The sequence below is a fragment of the Pantherophis guttatus genome, chromosome 3, assembly GCF_059756535.1.
Source record: "Pantherophis guttatus breed Tessera chromosome 3, ASM5975653v1, whole genome shotgun sequence".
NCBI classification, from domain to species: Eukaryota; Metazoa; Chordata; class Lepidosauria; order Squamata; family Colubridae; genus Pantherophis; species Pantherophis guttatus.
The window spans coordinates 189,070,347-189,090,261 of record NC_142065.1 but is presented as its reverse complement, the minus strand read 5'-3'; the positions used below and the strand labels follow the sequence as shown (position 1 = coordinate 189,090,261).

General features: G+C 40.5%; 1 protein-coding gene across 1 annotated transcript in view; it reads right to left on the bottom strand.

Moving 5' to 3' along the window:
* The window catches only part of LAPTM4B (lysosomal protein transmembrane 4 beta), a 44,026-nt gene extending 31,903 nt beyond the window's left edge, over positions 1-12,123 (bottom strand). The window contains exon 1 of the mRNA XM_060681885.2: positions 11,598-12,123. Within this exon, the coding sequence (XP_060537868.1) occupies positions 11,598-11,699 (102 nt within the window). The 5' untranslated portion in view covers positions 11,700-12,123. The remainder of the gene's footprint in view (positions 1-11,597) is intronic.
* Between the last annotated feature and the right edge of the window lie 7,792 nt (positions 12,124-19,915).

Here is a 19,915-nt window from a genome sequence, read left to right as displayed (position 1 = left end):
AATGAATGCTAACAAGTTTTTGTGATGTAAATGGCAGCTTTATTAAAAAATACATAGGCTAGGAAAGCTGACTTCTATTTAAATCACATGTTGAAGAGGACAGGAGAGAGAGAGACAGGAAATCCCCTGGTTCTTTAACTCGAGACACTCATTTGACTGACAATTGTTCAAATGAGGAACAAAACACATGGAGAGACTTTTTCTCCTCTCCCTCCCTCCTGGTCAGACAGGATCAGTGGTGCAAAAAGACATTAAGCCTTGTTGTGGTCGGCAGTCAATGGAGAAAATTAAAATATGCAGGGATACAACTCATTAAGAGTATTCTTTCAATCCAAGCTTTTCATTCAAACAATTTAAAGTGGTAGAATAATAAAAAGAAAAACCCACAAGTGCGAGGAGGCAAATGGAATGTAAGAAAAAGGAAAGATGCAGTTTATAGGGGTCACCAAACTTTCGGACCTCAGGGACCACTAAATTCATAATTTTAAATCCCGCGGACCACTAATATGATTTGCCTAATGACTGGCTGGGTGGGCGTGGCTAGGTGGTCATGTGACTGGATGGGCATGGCCAACTCGATGTCACTCACATCAAGGGGCACCTTATTGGCCTCTACTCGCCCCTCCCCTCCCAGCCACACATCACCTGCCTACCTGGGCTCCTTAGGGCCTCAACAGGAAGCAGTTGTTGGAGCTAAGCAGCCACCATAAGAAAGAGTCGGCAAAACAGCTGGCTCAGTTCAAATTGGATCTGACTGAGGAGGCGGCTCAGTAGAAGCACCTCACTGAGGACTAGGAGCATAGACTTTCCAAGCAGAGGGAAGATCTGCGGGAGTGCAAGGCCAGGTACCGGCACTTGGAGGCTCAGCAGGCTGAGATGGTCAGCCAGTTCCAGGCCATGATACAGTTCCACTGGAACGAGGTCCTCCGGCTCTTCACCACCAGTGGCACTTCCCTCCAGCCTTCACCCAAAGCCCTGCACCAGGAGGCTGAAGCAGACCCCAAGTCGGAATTTCTGCCCCACTCCAACCCACACAAAAAGACCCCGAAGGGGGACACTCTCTGCAGTAACACAAACGTTCATTGCACATATCCGGCTCAAGGGTCATAGTTTGAGGACCCCTGATTTAGTGCAATATAAAAAATGCAAATAATTTTTCTGAGGACCACCAAAATTTTCCCACAGACCACCAGTGGTCCACGGACCACAAGTTGGTGGCCGCTGGTTTATAGTATTCATTTATATTGTATTTATAGTTTTAAAAATGCCTTCTCAAGCAAAGCTTGACTCCTGGCAACTACATACACATGACCATATTATTTTGTCAAATGAGGTCAAGGTCAGTTGAAGCATAGATTTATATATATATTGTTTCCACGCATTGATGTAATAAGATTGTGAGCCATAAAAACCTTACAATTAATTGTTGCATTTATCACAGAAGACTGTTATCCAAATGCAGATTGGAAGCAGGTTGTAACTTCCCATCCGATTAAAAATGATCTCTTTGCCTTTTCTCCAAACAGTTTGTTATGATCCAGAACAGGCCTGTAATAACCTCATTAGTTCAGCAATCATTTCCACTGATTGTTCCATACAGGGGATGCTCCATTGGTGGGAAGACAGTGATACATGCCTGCTCAGCTAATTCCTGGGCTCCAGAGGGTCCTATAACAATACTGCAGCTTTGGAGACTTTAGAATCTCAATTATCTCTTCCCTCCCTCTGGATTGCTCTCTTTAATTTTAGCTGACAGGTTTATTACCAAATGGAAAAGTTCTATTGCATTAAAAAAAATTGAACGTTTACGGGTATTTACAACTTTGGGGTTTAAATGGGACAAGTTAGAGCTATTGCAGAAAACTGCACATTGAGAAAAGCGAGATGTGTAAACTTGGCTAGCAAGAGTAAGTCCTTTAAATAGCCAGTAGGCTAGTTTCAGTGCAGCTAGATAGAAGTTAAACTGAAATATGCAGAAGTTATGACATTAGCATATTTTAATGTGTTATCAGCATCAATACTGGATGGAAAAATATATGAAACACCTATCTGAAGACTTTTTCTGCGGGGTGGCCTTATTGAATCCGCAATCCATTTTCTTTTACACAATCGTTAATTATATTTTTAAACTATACATTTAAATTTTAAGAATTGTTTTACTTTTCCAGGGTACTTAGACTTGTTCTACCTCCTGCGCCTGTTGTCAGATCAGAATGTCTCTAAATGTGTCTCAATTCTGCCACGTTGCCTGCAGAATTGTATTCATTGTCTAATTTGTTGATTTTTGGTCCTAAGCCATGGTAAAGAACTGCTGCTACAGTACTTCAAAAGTGGGGGAATAAGAAAGTTGGCAACAAGAAACATCAACAGTGAGATTTCTCCTTTATGTGGCGCAGCAGACTAAAGTGCTGTTAAATAGCACAAGCTGCCTGCAATTACTGCAAGTTCAAATCTCACCAGGCTCAAGGTTGACTCAGCCTTTCATCCTTTCGAGGTAGGTAAAATGAGGACCCAGATTGTGGAGGCAATAAGCTGACTTTGTATAAAAAAGAACACCGCTTGGGGGGGCCGAAAGCCCTACTAAGCAGGTATATAAAAAAAGTATGAAGGCTATTGCTTAACACATTGTAAGCTGCCCTGAGTCTCCGGAGAAGGGCAGCATATAAATCAAACCAATAATAATAATAATAATAATAATAATAATAATAATAATAATAATAATAATAATAATGTGCCGCATTCATCTGCCATGTCCCAAACACCATGCAATTCAGTGATACCAACAGAAAAGAATTTGTAGCAGAGGGTTGAACTGTGGGGTCCTTGCTTCTCTCTGAGCTCGGGGGTTTCTTGTAGACATTTCATTACCAAACTAGGTAACATTATCAGTGCACTGATGTTGTTACCTAGTTTGATAATGAAGCAGCTGCAACAAAACCATCGAAAGTTCTGACAGATTAGAGTGGGTTCTTTTTTTCCAGCTTGTTCAGAAATGGTTTAAATGGTGTGTGAGGTGGCTAAGTTTGCTGAACCAACTCATTTGAACTGGGTATGTCTAATGCTGTGTAAAAAAAAACCCTGAATGTGAGATATTTCAATTTTGAAACATCTATTTTGAGCTTGAAACAGCTGTACTGACCTTTCTGAAAGTGTTCTTATGGTTTCAATAGTTCCAGAAATATTCTGAGCCTGAAACTGACATGTTATACTCAAGATTACCTCTGGCATGTCCAGGGCAGATTATGAGCAATTTTTATAAGGTCAACATAACCTGTGTTGAGCTTGAACAGTTTTAGACATCTCTAATTAATACACAGAGAAAGAGCAAAGAGCTTCAAAAAGACCTCTGCAAACAAGGACTGGCAACTGTAGGTCAAAATGAATAAATGTAAAGAAACAAACCAGGGTTAAAAAGCCCTAAATTCATACATTCATTTATTCCAATCTGTGGAAAGAAAACATTGATCCAGCCAGTAGCGCTATAAATAAGTAGTGCTATAAATAAATGATAAATGTTTTGTTGGGAATTGTTCAGAAAGGAAACAAAAGTAAAATTGCTTTTATAGAAATCGATTGTATGACCATATGTTGGTTCAGGCACTTCAAGAAAGATATTGCAAAGCTGGAAAAATGCTCCAACATAAAGCAAATTCTTCTGCAGGGCCAACCTTTCAAAATAGTTTGACACAACACTCACCCCTGTTTTGAAAATACTGATGCCTGTTTCCAGCTATTTTCTTCAAAAGGGGGCTTGAGTTGCTGCAGCGAAGAAGCTGGTTTTTTTTTAAATTAATAAAAAAATTAATTTGTGGCAATTGCACACCAAGGAAGCAGCCTTTTTTGAGTAACAAAACAAAATACTGCAGGATTGTAAGCCTAGTCCCAGTTTTGTTAGTGATTGCCTCACTTAATGACCAATTATGGTTACTGAATGAGGAGGATTACCTGTAAATGGTAGTAAATCTATGAAGCCATTCTAAAAGAATTTCAGCGGTGTGAAAAGAAAGCTCTATTTATACCACAATTAATGTTTGGGCTTCTGTGCTGATTTTTCCCATCTGCTGCATATAAAGGAATTCTCTTTTGGGCAAGAGATAAAGTTTCCATCCATTCCTGGTTTTTGTAATAGTATCAGGTTGTTTACTTTTGATCGCTGAGAACTAACTTTCACAATACCCAAGAACAAGGATAAAGCTATCTGATTTCTCTGAGAAAACAGATATGTGTTTGTTGCTATTTAACACAACCCTACAAATAAGATAGTATTACCAGCCAGGCCGCATTAGTAGATTAATACTTTTAGGTGGAGAACTGCAGGATTATTTTGGATTACACGACTGGGTTGGGCAGAAGAACCTGTTGCTGGATATGGGTTAAATGCTGTGTAGTACTCATGGAGATACAGAGAAAACAGGCGAATCTTTGGTTGTTTAAATAAAAAAAGTGTTTATAGGGGGCAGCAAACAAAGACATGCTTATCATGACATCATCATGAAAATAATATGATTTAAATACTTAGATATCATTGTGCTCTACAGCAAGGTTGTCAAACTCGATTTCATTGAGGGCCGCATCAGGGTTGTGTTTGACCTCGGGGGGGGCGTGGCCAGCTCAATGTCATTCATGTCAGGGGCGCCGGTGGTGGCCAAAGAGCTCTGCCAGTGAAAATGGGTTCCGAGCTCCATTTTCGACTGCGACAGCCTCCTGCAACCCTTTGTCAGTGAAAAAGGAGCTCCATTTTTGCTGGCAGAGGCACCGCAAGCTGGCCCTTCGCTGTTTCCAGGGCAGCCCCATGGGCCAGATCTAAGCACTATGCGGGCCAGATCCGGCCTGTAGGCCTTGAGTTTGACACTCCTGATGTACAGTATCGTCATTTTGATATCATTGTGACTTATTATGGACACTTATATTAAAGAAGTCTCTCCCTGATCAGTTTTAGATGTATGTATGTATGTATGTATATGTATACTTGCAAATCCAGAGCATGTTACTTTTAGTTTTACAGAGGAAAGAAAATAAGAGTTGAGATATTATAAATATAGGTTTTAAAGAACCTCTCGGAGGACTGTGAGTTATTTTGTTTAATGCTAAAGTACTAACCTTGGTACTAAAGATGAACTAGTTCCAGATTTCTCCGCTCTATGACAGGTTGTCCTCAACTTATGACCACAATTGAGCCACAAATCACTGTTGCTAAGTGAGACCGTTCTTAAATTATCTTTGCCCCATTTTATGACCTTTCTTGCACAGTTGTTAAGTGAATCATTGCAGTTCTTAAGATAGTATCAGTAACACGGTGGTTAAGTGAATCTGGCTTCCATTGACTTTGCTTGTCAGAAAGTTGGAAAAGTGGGATAGAATAGAATAACAGAGTTGGAAGGGACCTTGGAGGTCTTCTAGTCCAACCCCCTACTTAGGCAGGAAATCCTACACAACTTCAGACAAATGGTTATCCAATCTCTTCTTAAAAGCTTCCAGTGTTGGAGCATTCACAAATCACATGAACCCAGAACAATGCAACTGTCCTAAAAGTAAGTCAGTTGCCAAACCGTCACTAAAAGAATGGTTGTAAGACTACCTGTACCATCTCTGAATCTGCTAGAATTATGATTCTCAGAAATCTTAGCCAGCATAATTCTAAACCAGGCTGGCCGAGACCTCTTGAGACTCATAGCCCCAACATACCTGGTAACAACAACTAACTGGTGGAGAATGCAGCATTCCTATTCAAGTCACTCCAAGCTGTTCCAGCCCATCTCTCTGATTTTGGGAGTCTCTTGAACGTCCTTCATTAACAGCTATTTTGAACACTATAATATATCCTTAGAGAACTGAGGTGGAAAGAAAGTCATTTATTCAATACCAGGCAGCCTAATTATCTCAGAAGATTATGTTAAATCAATTTACTACTCAGCATTTTTATAGATTCGTTCCATTTGTCACCACTCTTCCTATTGAAAGTACAGTCCTTTGGAGAAGTGGCTGTATAAAATGATAATAAGCAAACAAATATATTAAAGCATGTTATTTTGAGATACCCCTGCCAATTTTCCAGGTATTAATATTATCAGTATATTATCACACCATAATATCCTTGATGGTTTTCTTTAAGGGTTTCTTATCCCTGTACTGTATTAACAGACGTATCCTTTTAACTATTTAGAACGGCTAAGGTCAGCCCAAATGTTCACATATTATTCACTTTATTGTGCCCTTTTTAATTTTTGTAAGCTGCCCGCAGACATGCTGTTTTAGTTGGGCAGCTATATAAATGCAGTACATAAATAAATCCTGCCATTTGGCTACAAGCTTGCAAATAAGTCACTTGAATTCATAAAATAAATAATGCATTTTAATATAGTGAGGTTGTAGAAAGAATAACATTTCCTGGCAGAGTGTCAGTTTTAATCCCTTGCATTCCGGTTGTTCTTTTTTTTTTTCTTTATAATAAGATGAGGCAGCAAGTAAAAAGCATTTTCTTATCCTTTTTAAATAAGTGCATCTGTAAGTTGAATTAACATCAACTTATATTGCATTTCAGAATAGCTCACATCCATTTCCTATCCTGAATAAATATTCACAGGAGATGATGTCCAGACAGAAAGTATTCTTAATAGCACTCAATATAACTCCATAATATCAGAATAGCCATCATCAAGCCATTTCATATCTGAACAGCTCATTCATAAACATTTGTAAAAGCTTTTTTAAAGATAGGTCTGGAGGCCAATTATTCTTAGGCCAGAGATTTGATCTGAATGCAAAGTTCTAGAAAAAGCTTCCGGAAATTTACAGGAGAAAATTAAGGTTTTACTACAAGATCACATATCTACTGAAGGTGAAACAGGGTGTGGAAGGGAATTTTATTCTAATCCTCTGAATATTCCAGATCTAACTGCATGTGCCTTTAATAATTTTAATGTAGCTCTAGTAAGCCAATTAACTTTCAGAAAAAATTAAATCAATTTCTTGTTTATTCTATGATACAGAGCCTCTTTTATAGGTATGTAATGGTTCTACAAGATTCCTAAAATGTGCAGGTCTGTATATTAAATCAAAATGTTGTATTGGAACCTTATCCAATTTTAACCTCTTTAGATGTGTTGTAGTTCAACAAATTGGGAGACTTTGCAGTATACTGTAAAAGACAAAATTTGCCTTTTAAACATTCCCCCCCCCAAATGTCAATAAATACTGGTATATCAAGCATCAATCCATGATACATTATTCCTGGCTTGAAAATGGTTTGATCTACATGAAGTGAAAAACATAATTGTTGGCTCTCAAATAAATCTTAGAAAAATGTCATAGCTGATTAATTTATAGAAAATTCTTTTCCTCTAAATACAGGCAAGATGCTAACAAGATGTGATCCCATATGGGCTGACTTCTAATCTGTTGGACTTCCAGTTTACCTAGAGTATATACCGTAGAGCCCTTGAAGGAAGCAGGACATAATGACTTCGGCTGTTAAAAAGAAAATCCAGAGTCCTTCAGGATATAAGGAAAGATTGTGACATCAAAAGAAGTTCTAGATAGAAGAAGGTACTGACAGACTATTCTATGCTGTTGTTCAGAGACATGGAGATGGACAACATGTCTACAGTATTGGAATCCCTCATTCATCTCAGCCTTTTATTCTAATAAAAAATATGTTTCTTATACAGGCTAGCTTCACCAAAAATATGACAGTTACCCAAAGACCAAACATTGCTGCATTAAAATCTATGTGCAGCCCAACCTTATACCCTGAAAGCGAGATGCACAGTAGCATGTATAGAAAATTGAGATCTATTTCTCAATCAATTGAGATCTATTGAGATCCGTATTTAAATGCTGACTTAGTTGGATTATCATGGGCCACATAATTCTTATAAGGGATAATAGATGGCAATAAAAGTTTAACAGATAATACAGATGGAACAGCCTAATTAATTGAGTGAATTCAGTCTGAGGTAAAGAGGACAGAGAACAGCTGCTCTAAGGATGTACATTCTTAAGTCTCCTACGGAGAAGCCCTGGAACCTGGAAGGAGCTGCTTTTGATTGGATCATGTGTACCATGAGGATAACTAAATCCACAATTACACTGCCATGACCTTCTACTGCAATGCATAGACCTGTTCTGACCTAGGCTCCCTTAATAAGCAGGAAGCAGGAATTATTGGCAAAACCTCTTTTATTTACAAGACTGTGAATTACATTCATTCACAGTCAGCAAAGTTTATCCAAACAGTTTTTCAAAGGAATATTTCTCAACACACCTTATCTCGTTTGGCAAGCTGCCATGTAACTTGTTTCCAACCGCAGTATAAGACAAAACTTGGAACAGAGTCTCTCAGAGTCACGGAATGAATGAATTGTTTCCTGCAAAAGCCCACTCCCCGTTCGCTCCTCTTTTATTTCCTATGGGAAGGGCCAATCACCTCCAAGGTGTGGCTTTTACTCCTGAGTCGACCCTGCTTTCTGAGTTTTTCTTGTCTTCTGGCAGCTCTGCGCATGCACGCACTGGGAACAGGCTTCAGCTGTTCATCTGCCTCGCTGCTGTCTACCTCCTTCTCTGCCTCCGATGCAGAGCCCTCATCCGAGCTTCCCTCAGCCCCTAGGACTGGCCCAATTTCCTCCCCAACCTCCTCACTGTCTGACTCTGCTGCCAGCTCTGCTGGCCGCCAGCCGCCGGCAGACCACAACAAGAGCCTCCTCCATCCACCTGCAACCAAGGTTCTTCTAAAAAGTGGCACATTAAATTTTGATAAATTATTCTTCCAGATGATTAACACCTCACTCTCTGCTATTCTTTAAATGAATATCAGATATGCGGCTCTTTCCAGGTGTTTGAAGCTCAGATCTGGATTACTTTTGTGACTTTTTCCACCTCTGCTGCTAATTTTATACACACCTGCTAAGGAGGGTGGGGATAATATTTTTAGCATGATTTATAATTAATTATTGATTTATTTATTGGCTTTATATCCTGCCTTTCACCCAGAATAGCTATTACATTTAACACATGCATATATATATATATGCATGTGTTATGCATATATATGCATATATATATGTGTGTAGGTCTTTGGTTATTGGGGTCTTCTCCCACGTAAAATTGGAAGTGTCTTGGCGACGTTTCGACGAAGTCTCATTCGTCATCTTCAGGCTGGTGTTCTCGGCTTCGTGCTTCCAGGAGCAATGGAATGAGCACGAAGCCGAGAACACCAGCCTGAAGATGACGAATGAGACTTCGTCGAAACGTCGCCAAGACACTTCCAATTTTACGTGGGAGAAGACCCCAATAACCAAAGACCTACATACAAACACCCGCGAAAACCTGAGAAAATATATATATATATATATATATATATATATATATATATATATTAGCAATACATTTCTTCAGAACAGGAACCATGGGGTGGGGGGGGAGGAAACCCGACCTTATTCACTGCTTTCAAATCATTACCTGCTAAATCAGGTAATTTATGGATTTTATTCTGCCTTTGTTTTTCTGACATGCTCCCTAAATGCTTCACCTAGAATATTTTATGGTCTCTCTATAAAGAGACAAAGGAAACTGCTGGTGGGGTTACAGATAGTAGCAGGAAGGGCATTACTACATCTCAAAAAGAATTATGTTGCTAATGACTCTTTAGAGGGTTAAGCTCTCCAGAAATAACCCCTCTTTTGAAAAGCAGCCTTAGCCGCTGAAGTCAGCATCCCATAGAAGTCTCACTGAAAAGATGCAAGCGTCTGCTAGAAAGGGCAAGATGCCAATTTGCAAGGCAAGGAGCCAAGATATTGGAAACCAGCTGGAGTAGACAGGGAGAAAGAGGACAGAATAACAAAGGAGGGATGGAATCTGCCAAGCATCCTGGAGAAGGATAGAAGGATGGGGAAACCTGCACCGAGTTCTGCTGTTAGGTAAAAGCTTAGAATTTTCTTATGCATGAATGAGGCCTTCCAAGTAGAAGTAGGCTGTTTGGCCATCTTTTCCTGCTCCATGAGAACTGGTTTTTTGTTTTTTTGTTTTTTTTGAGGTCTTCTGGCTGCACCATAGATTTGAATAAACACAGCAAGATATTCAAGCAGAGTGGATTCCTTTCTTCAGATCTTTCAGGAAGAATCAGAATCCCTTTTCCAAAGCAAAAACAGTACAAAGAGGCATACTTGCTCCCTGGCTTCCTTTGTGCTCTTCTAATGAATTGGGGTCAGATGTGCCAGACTGAGACCTCCCTCCCTCTTTCCCCCCCTCCCATCTCTATATCTCTCATCTCTATCTCTATCCATCCATAGTTAACTGAACCAGGCATAATTCAGTGTAGCACACTGAATAAAAGGGGGCTATAATTTAACAAAGACAAAGGCATTATTCAGCTCACAACAAACTAAATACATTAGTCTAAAAAGCTTGGCTAGCTGGGGGTTGATTGTCCTGGAATTTCATCCCTGAGGGTGTGTATTCGTGGGTGAGGTACAGGGCTACCAGATCTGGGCTGCAAAAAAAGAGCTTTTGGCTACCAATGAAAGGTTGTCAGGGTTTTTCCAATCCAAAGTAGCAGCGGCTCTTTCCACCACCACCACCCTCACCAACTAATACAGTAACAGAGTTGGAAGGGACCTTGGAGATCATCTAGTCCAACCCCCTGCTCGCGAAGGAGAACTGTACTACGGATTTGAACCACCGAACTGCCGATCTTTCTGACCGACAAGTGTCTTAGCCATTGAGCCACCAAGTCAGGCAGAGATGGGAGGGAAGTCTTTTTTCCTGGGCAGGGCAGCAAAGAGGATCAGGTTCAAGGGGGGGGAAAAAAAGAGTCCAAGATAAAAGAGATGAGGTTCGAGAGAAGATGAGCTAGGCTTCACTGGATCCAATTCACAACTGCCCTGCTTATCCAGAAGCAGCTGGTGAGGGTGTCCATTTGTGGTCGGCACAACAGAGACTCGGGTTGAAGACCGGATGGGGGTAGGGGTGGGTTCCCTATCTTCTGGTTTTCTGAGGATGGGAACCCGGCTTAGCCCAGTTCACCAGAGAGGAAGAGCAGAGAGGAAGGCAGAGAGAACGAAGCCCCATGCACCCCGCTTTTGCAAAAGTCAGCTTCTGAAAAAAGGGAATCCAACCATCCTGAATATTTTACTGCAATTCATCAAACCTACAGCGCAGCCTCAGAAGTACAGAGCAATTCGACCCCCCCACACACACCCTTCATCAAGGGACAGCGACCTAGAAGCAGTGTTTCTCAACCTTGGAAGCTTGAAGATGGGTGGACTTCAACTCCCAGAATCCCCCAGCCAGCTCTGCTGGCTGGGGGATTCTGGGAGTTGAAGTCCACCCATCTTCAAGCTACCAAGGTTGAGAAACACTGACCTAGAGGATCGCTTGTCCTTCTTCCTTTGGCATCCTCGGGAGAGCCAGACCATTTCTCTGGTCTGGGGAGGCTGGCGCCAAGGGAGGGTGGGGGGGCAGCAAGGGCAAGGGGGGGCATCCGAGGACGTGCGGTTCCAAGTCTCTCTCCCCCCCCCACCGCCACCCCCGCTCCGCCCAAGAAGAAGAGGGAACCAGCTCTGCTATGGGCCTCCTTGGCCCCCCGCCGCCGACCCCCTTACCAAATACCAGACTCCCAGGATTATGGTCCCGGTGCGGACATGACAGCACAAGCAGCAGCTGTTGGAGTAGAACCGAGTCCAAGGCGAAGCCAGCATCTTCATCGCGTCTTTCCGAACCGCCTCCCGGGCCCTTTCGCAGCGATTCCTAAGCGCCAGGTTGCTTCCTGAGGACGCCGGAGAGAGCGAGAGAAGAGCCGCTCGGAGCCTGGCCGGGGTGGGAGGAGCAGAGTCTCCCGGCGCCACACCTCCGGAGGAAAAAGGCGAGGATGCGGCCAGCAGCGCCTTCTATCAGCTGGGAGAGGCGGGTGGAGGTGGGGAACCCTCTTCTTCCATTACGTCATCGGGCTTCCAGCCTTGCCAAAAGAGGAGGGGCGGCGCCTTCGAACCCCGAGACCGGCTCAGCCAAAGGCCGGCGAGCGCCCCCCAGGCGGAAGGGTGAAGGGGCCGCGGGGGTCAGGCATCTACGTAGGGGCGGAGGAGCGCTGCAAAAAGGCTGCCTCAAGGCCGAGCTCTCGGCCTGGCGAGCGGGTGGGGGGGGGGGAATGGCTTGGAAGTGAACTGTGCGGGTTTTTTTTTGTTTTTGTTTTTTTTTAATTTGATTTATATGCCGCCCTTCTCCGGAGACTCAGGGCGGCTTACAATGTGCTCAGCAATAGCCTTCATCCTTTTTGTATATTTTATACAAAGTCAGCTTATTGCCTCCACAAACTGGGTCCTCATTTCACCTACCTTAGAAAGGATGGAAGGCTGAGTCAACCTTGAGCCTTGGCGAGATTCGAACCCTGCAGTAATTGCAGGCAGCTGGTCTTAATAACCAGCTTAATACCAAGGTGCCTTAAACCCCTGTACTACCAAGGCTCTTATAGGTTTCTAAGGTTTCTAAGTAGGTTATTCTCCAAAGCACCAGAAGGCAGGACAAGACAAAATGGTTGGAAACAACTGATCAAAGAGGGAAGCAAGCTGGAATTAATTAAATACCATTAAATCTTGATGAATGTATCTTTTCTTTTATGTACACAGAGAGCGTATGCACCAAGACAAATTCCTTGTGTGTCCAATTACACTTATTTATTTATTTATTTATTTATTTATTGGTTCTAATGTAAATGAAGCGGGCTCTGATAGATGACCACTGGATAACTTTCTATTCACTCTATTCTAAAAAGCAATGCATCCGGTTGGAAAAAGTCAAAATCCTTTTGGTACCTCTAGGAGGCCTCTAAGTTATCAGAAGAAAGGAACATTCTAATGACATACAGCTTAAGGGTTGGTTAGGTCAAGGGGATCCACATGAGTTAAAAGTTGTCTATCGTCAGAAGATGGTTTGAGTCTATGCTTCAGTAATCTACAAAAAGAATTATAACTGTTGGCAAAGAATAAAATGAAACAGTAATTAGGAAGTGTCAATTAAAAATGACAAATGTATATGATCACATAAACTGCTGAGTTAACAGAATCCTTTGTCTAGAAGGGTATAAAACCATTGTACCTAATTTCTGTCTTTTGTTCAACGCTTCATGTACAGAGCTTTGAACCTATTGTGCAATATACAAATTGTCTCTGATTAACCCAAAAGTTGTGTTGGTCTTATTAAATCCACAACAGTTCAATTTATATGCCGCCCTTCTCCGGAGACTCAGGACGGCTTACAATGCGTTAAGCAATAGCCTTCATACTTTTGTATATACCTGCTTAGTAGGGCTTTCGCCCCCCCCCACCAAGCGGTGTTCTTTTTTATACAAAGTCAGCTTATTGCCCCTACAATCCGGGTCCTCATTTTACCTACCTCGAAAGGATGGAAGGCTCAGTCAACCTTGAGCCTGGTGAGATTCGAACTCGCACTAATTGCAGGCAGCTGGTGTCACTTAACACCACTTTAATCTGCTGTGCCACCAAGGCTCTTTTAAGACAATAAAAATATTTGGCCAATAAAGATTATTCTATTCTATTCTATTCTATTCTATTCTATTCTATTCTATTCTATTCTATTCTATTCTATTCTATTCTATTCTATTCTATTCTATTCTATTCTGGAGAAATTTCCTAACAGTGAGGACAATTAACCAATGGAGCAGCTTGCTGTCAGAAATCGTGGATGCTTCATCACTGGAGGTTGGTTTGTTTGTTTTTTGAAAATATTTTTTTATTTTTAAACAAACTTGTATAAAACCATCTTCAATTGCAAATAGTGTGTCGGTTGGTTACAAGTCTTTTGTGCTTCATTCACCAAATTACAATTTACAACTTACCTAGATTCTCATATCATCGACCTAATCTGTATCTTTATATTGTTATCCTCGTTAATCATTTATGTGACGATGACTATTTCTTCCCTCATTATCATTCAAAATATTCTAAAATTTGAGTTAATTTTTATTATAACATTCATTTCATCCTCCTGAATCTATCCAATAATAATACATCTATATGTTATATTTCACATAGTTCTACAATTCTTGTATTGTGAAAGTCTCTACCATAATTCATTTCCATGTTTTTTTTATCTAGCCATTGATAGAATAGGTCCCATATCTTATAGTATTGTTTATCTTCTTGTTCTCTAATTTCAAGTGTCAACTTGCTCATTTCAGCACATTCCATTATTTTCTTAATGACTTCCTCCTGCGTTGGTATTTTCTCATTTTTCCAATTTTTAGCAAACACAATCCTAGCCGCTGTTAATATCCCTGGAGGTTTTTAAGAAGAGACCACTAGACAGTCATTTGTCTGAAATGGTTATAGGATCTTCTGCTTGAGCAAATCTCCAAAGTCTCTTTCAGCTCTATTCCTATTTCTATTCTTCTGTATTTACCTGAAGGCCTTTTTTTAACCTTAGGATAAGCCCCCATCAATCTGTACAGATAGCCCTCAACTTACAACAATTCATTTAGTGACTGTTCGAAGTTACAGCGGCACTGAAAAAAATGACTTACGGCCGTTTTTCACACTCATGACCATGGCAGCATCCACATAGTCACATGATCAAAATTCAGATGCTTATTTATTTATTTATTATTTCTATTTCTATACCGCCCTTCTCCCGAAGGACTCAGGGCGGTGTACAGCCTATTTAAAAACACAGAAACAAAACAACAATTAAAATTTAAAATCATTAAATAATTAGGCTCCAATTAAAATCCCAGAAATTTAAAATACCCCAATTTAAAACGTTATGTTAATAGCCCGGCCTGGCGGAACAACAGGGTCTTCAGAGCACAGCGAAACACCCGGAGGTCGGAGATCTTACGTATTTCCGGGGGCAGTTCATTCCACAGGGCTGGGGCTCCCACAGAGAAGGCCCTCCCCCTGGGTGTCGCCAGCCGACATAACTTGGCCGATGGCACCCTGAGGAGACCCTCTCTGTGGGAGCGGACTGGTCGGTGGGAGGCTATTGGTGGCAGAAGTCGGTCTCGAAGGTACCCGGGTCCTATGCCATGGAGCGCTTTAAAGGTGGTAACCAACACCTTGAATCGCACCCGGAAGACCACTGGGAGCCAGTGCAGCTCGCGCAGGAGGGGTGTCACGTGGGCGCAACGAGTTGCACCCATAACCAACAATTGGTTCATATTCATAGTGGTTGCAGGGTCCCAGGATCATGTGATCACTTTTTGCGACCTTCCGACAAGTATGGAGAAGCCAGATTCACGCAACAACCTTGTTACTAACTTAACAATTGCAGTGATTTACTTAACAACGGTGGCAGGAAAAGTCATAAAGGGGGGCAAATCTCACGTAACGAACGTCTCATTTAACAACAGAAATTTTGGCTCAATTGTGGTCATAAGTTGAGGACTACCTTTACTTCACTGATCCTTATTCCTAGGGTTCAGCTCTTTTTTTTTTTCAATCCCACATTTGAAGTCAACTTCATGGTGTTGGCTTGTCAGAAGACAAAGTAACTAAAAATTAGCAGATCACATTTTAGCCCAGTGTTTTGTGTGAATTCTTCCATCTCTCCGCTTAAAAGTTGGGCTATTATTCATTATTATAAACAGAAGTCTGCCCTTACTGAAATGTGCTAGATTTATTACTTTTTGTTGTACATGTAGCCTCCTTGCCAAAGAACAGATTCAAAGATTCAGTGCAGGATTACATAAGTGAGTCATGGCTGTTCTTGAATAGAGCCCCGATTAGCCCCTTCTCTGCCTGTTCTGGATGTAGAAAAGATTGAACCCTTGCTTCATTTTCAAAGAGGCCCTCTCTTTCCCAACAAGAGAGGAAGGACCCTCTGAGCATTATAAGCTGTGAACAGAGGCTGGGAAAAGTATTGATTGTATCATAATCTTAAAGTCTGGAATTTCCAGGAACCTGGGGGAAGTCCAGTTGAGTGGAACACAGAGGGCTTTCCTTAGGAAAGTGGCCATTTCTGTAAAAACAGGTAAACTATCTAAACAAGAATTTGTGCTGAGATTTTTATTTCTATTTGCTATCTTGTCTTGCACTAAATTCTGTCTTTGGACACATTATAGAACTGGGTATTTAAACTTCAATCTTTATTTTATTGTCTTGAAGGAAAATGATCAATTTGCTTAGTTAAAGTACTAAACCATGTTTTGTGTGGCATCCGGTTTATCATTGGAGCAATTGCCCCCATCTCTTTTTCTTCCCAAGTTCCCAAAGATATTCCATTGTATGAATACATCAAAACACTGGCAATATAAGTTCAAACAAAATATTTAGCTTTTCCCAATCTACTTTCGTCCAGATGTGTTTATATTACATCTCCCATCATCCTTTATGGAAAACTGTATAGATAATCCTCAGCTTACAATCATTTGTTTTGAGACTCTTTCAGAGTTACAATGGCAATGCCATTGTAAAAAAAAGTGACTTATGACTGGTCCTCTCACTTACAACTGTTGCAGCATCCTCTTAGTCACCTGATCAAAATTCAGGCACTTGGCAACTGACATATTTATGATGGTTGCAGTCTTCCAGGGTCATGTGATCACCATTTGAACTTTCCCAGCTGGCTTCCGACAAGCCTGATTCATTTAATGGTCATACGATTCAGTTAACAACTGTAATGATTTGCCTAATCACTGTGGCAAAAAGGTTATAAAATCAGGCATGACTCCCTTAACAACTGCCTTGCCAAAATTTTGATCCCAATTGTGGTCATAAGTTTGAGACTACATAAGTTTGTAGTCTATGCTCTGATAGCCAACTAGTTGTGGAATGAAATTGCACTAACCCATACTAGATCATATTAGATCAGCTGCTCTAATCTGGAATGTAATACCCAAATGCATATTAACACATCTTTATTTAGAAAAAAAAAAGTAGTATTTTCCATGTGAAACAATCAACTCCACAAATGTAACTATTTCTGTCAGGTGTCTATGATATGAAATAATTTAGCTTTATTCCCATCCATGGTTTTGTTTCCATATGAAGCAAGCTCTCTTCACTGAGAGCCTTGAGTAGCAAACATCAAATAATTTTAGTGATCTTTTTGAGCAATATCTCATACATTCATGCAAAGATAATTAATTGGTAATTAGTTAGCTAAAATATAAGTCAGATAAAAAGAAAGGACATAGTAGTATATCCTTATAATATTCACAATACCATAGTAAGCTATTATTTCAGTTGTGATGGAGCTCCACAGGATATGTCTACTTGGGAGACACTCAATGAAATGCATTAAAATGTGTTAATGACATTCTATAATAATTAGCACTGGGAACTGATTTAAGTACATATCTGGTCTTTTCTGCTAAATCTCTGCACCTAAACAAATCCTTCTTATATCCTGCTCTAATCAGATTGATTATGTATATCAAAGATCCTTTCTTTGATCTTCATTTTAGCATGGCTTTAAGTCACTATGCTTATAGCATCAAAACAAAAGCCATATTGGAGCCATTTTCTTCTATAATGTGTCTCTCAAAATTTATTTATTGCAGTTATTTGTATATTGACAATCTCATGGCTCTGGATGGTTTATGGGATAAATAAATATACAATATAAAACTGCCAACAGTGAATTTTAAGAACAGCTCAGATCACTACTATTCTGCAAAGTCTACATGAAATAATTTTGACAGCTTTGTGGAAGACCAACAAAAGGGGGTGGGGGTCAGGAGTACTTTTGGGAACAAAATAATCCTAAATTTCAGGGCTATGATAGAGAATTCTAACTGTGGGAGTGGAAGAATCATTTTGAAGGTAACAGACCCTAAAACAACTTGATATTATGCCATATTTATAGGTAATAATCAGCGTTTTGGGCTCAGAAATGTATACATAACTAGTGCAAGTACTGAAGCATAAATTATACTGTGCAATAGAATAATAGGTCTCATCTCTGCAGTTTGTATAAATTGTGGCATCTGAGTCATCTTCATAAACAGCCCCAGGTAGTGTGTGTGTTGCAGTACTGTAATTGTAAAATAATTGTAAAAGGCATGAGTCACTGTTGCCAGGACTTAACTGTCCAGGAAGATTTATAACTGATCTAAAGCTGAAGATGGGAAAAAGCTCTCTTCGCTATGATCTCCTCCTCTTCCTCTAGCAGAAGCAGAGTACAGTAGAACCTCAAAATCCTGTTCTTTCAGGGGAGTATTGCCCCATCCAAAAATGTCACTGGAATTGAATTAGAGCACATAAGTTTCTGAAAAACAATCTGTCTTGCTAGAATTCAGTTTTAGATTGTTTTGTCTCATTCAGCCTCTCATAAGTTCCATTGACCAGAGTAGTGTTTCTTGACCTTGGCAGCTTGAAAATGTTCCAGATTTCCCTCCTTCAATTCCAGCATAGCTGGTTAGGAAATTCTGGAATTTCCACAGCATTTTTGGCCTAGTCTGACGTAGCAATGTTAAATCAAGAATTATTGACATTCTGATGACACCTGGACACAAACCAAAAGATAAAATCTCCTCGTTTTATTTAGACATTAAACAATATGGGGAGACATATGAGCTTTGTGGTATTCTACATTAGGGCAACCAAAGCTTTACTGCTCCACCCCAGTGGGTACCAGTTACAGCTGCCCAGTCATAAAATGACTGCTTCTGGTTTTGGGGGGCAATCCAAATAGCTGTCATTCTGCCAAGAAGAGTCACTAATATGGTCTCAAATCCATGTTCAGGTCTGAATCTGACTGGAATGGATCTAGATAATCTACTTTATCTGGAATTTTCTTTAGCTGACATCCCGTCAACTTCTCCGGAAACTTTTTTCAAAAAGGAAGTAGATCAAGAGATGGTTTCTTTAAGATACGAAATACAGTCTCAAGGCAGTCCTTGATTTATGACCGTTCATTTTGCAACTGTTTGAAGTTACAACTGTGCTGAATAAAAGTGATTTACACCCAGTCATCATGCTTAAACCATTGCAGTGTTCCTGCAGTTATATGATCAAAATTGGGAGCACCTAGCAATCAGCATGTATTTATGATGGTTGCAGCATCCTGGAGTCACAGTCACACGATCACCATTTGTGACCTTCCCAGCTGGCTTGATAAGCAAAGTCAATGGAAAAGCTGTTGCTTAATGACCATGTGATTCAATTAACAACCATAATGACTTGTTTAATAATCACACTGAAAAAGGCCATAAAATCTGGCATGACTCATTTTAAGACCACATTGCTTACCAGTCCAAATTGTTATCTTTAGTTGGGGATTATCTGTATCATGGCCTCTTTTAAATTGATGGCATCTCACCCTCCATCAGAGGAATTTTTCATCTCTCCAATCCACCTGAATAATCCCCACCCCCACCCTCTTGAGAAAATCAGAGGGCCCTGGTTGGGCATAGGTCCACCTTATGATGCCAGGGGTTTATTCCTAGAAAACCATATCCATTCCGTCAGGCCTCACAAGATTGCAAAAATCCAACTCCAAAGGGTGGTGACCCTTTGAGAACTGTATGCAATGAACTTTCATTTTAATATATGCTGATTAGTGTACATTCAAAGTGACAATAAAGTTGTTCTTATGGCAAGATACAGCCTCTACTATCTTGACTCTGTGCAACCGGCATGGAAACTTAAGCCAATGGGAATGACATTATTTGTAAATATTCACACGAACTTGTCCCATCTGTCTGAAGATATTGAAATGTATTTGAATGCCTGAAGATATATAATTCCATCCTTCATTCCCTAACAGGATCCAAGTAATTCTGAACAGGGTACCTGGATGGAAACTGACAGATACAATAAGAGCAAATGCACATGCTTTTATTGCCAGTCTAAGTCTGAACAAGGGCTTGGTTACATTCATTCATGCACATGTAAACACTGCTTAATCAGCCTAGTCAAATATGATCTTAGTTTACATTGCTCATTTCAGAAACAGAATTCAGACATTT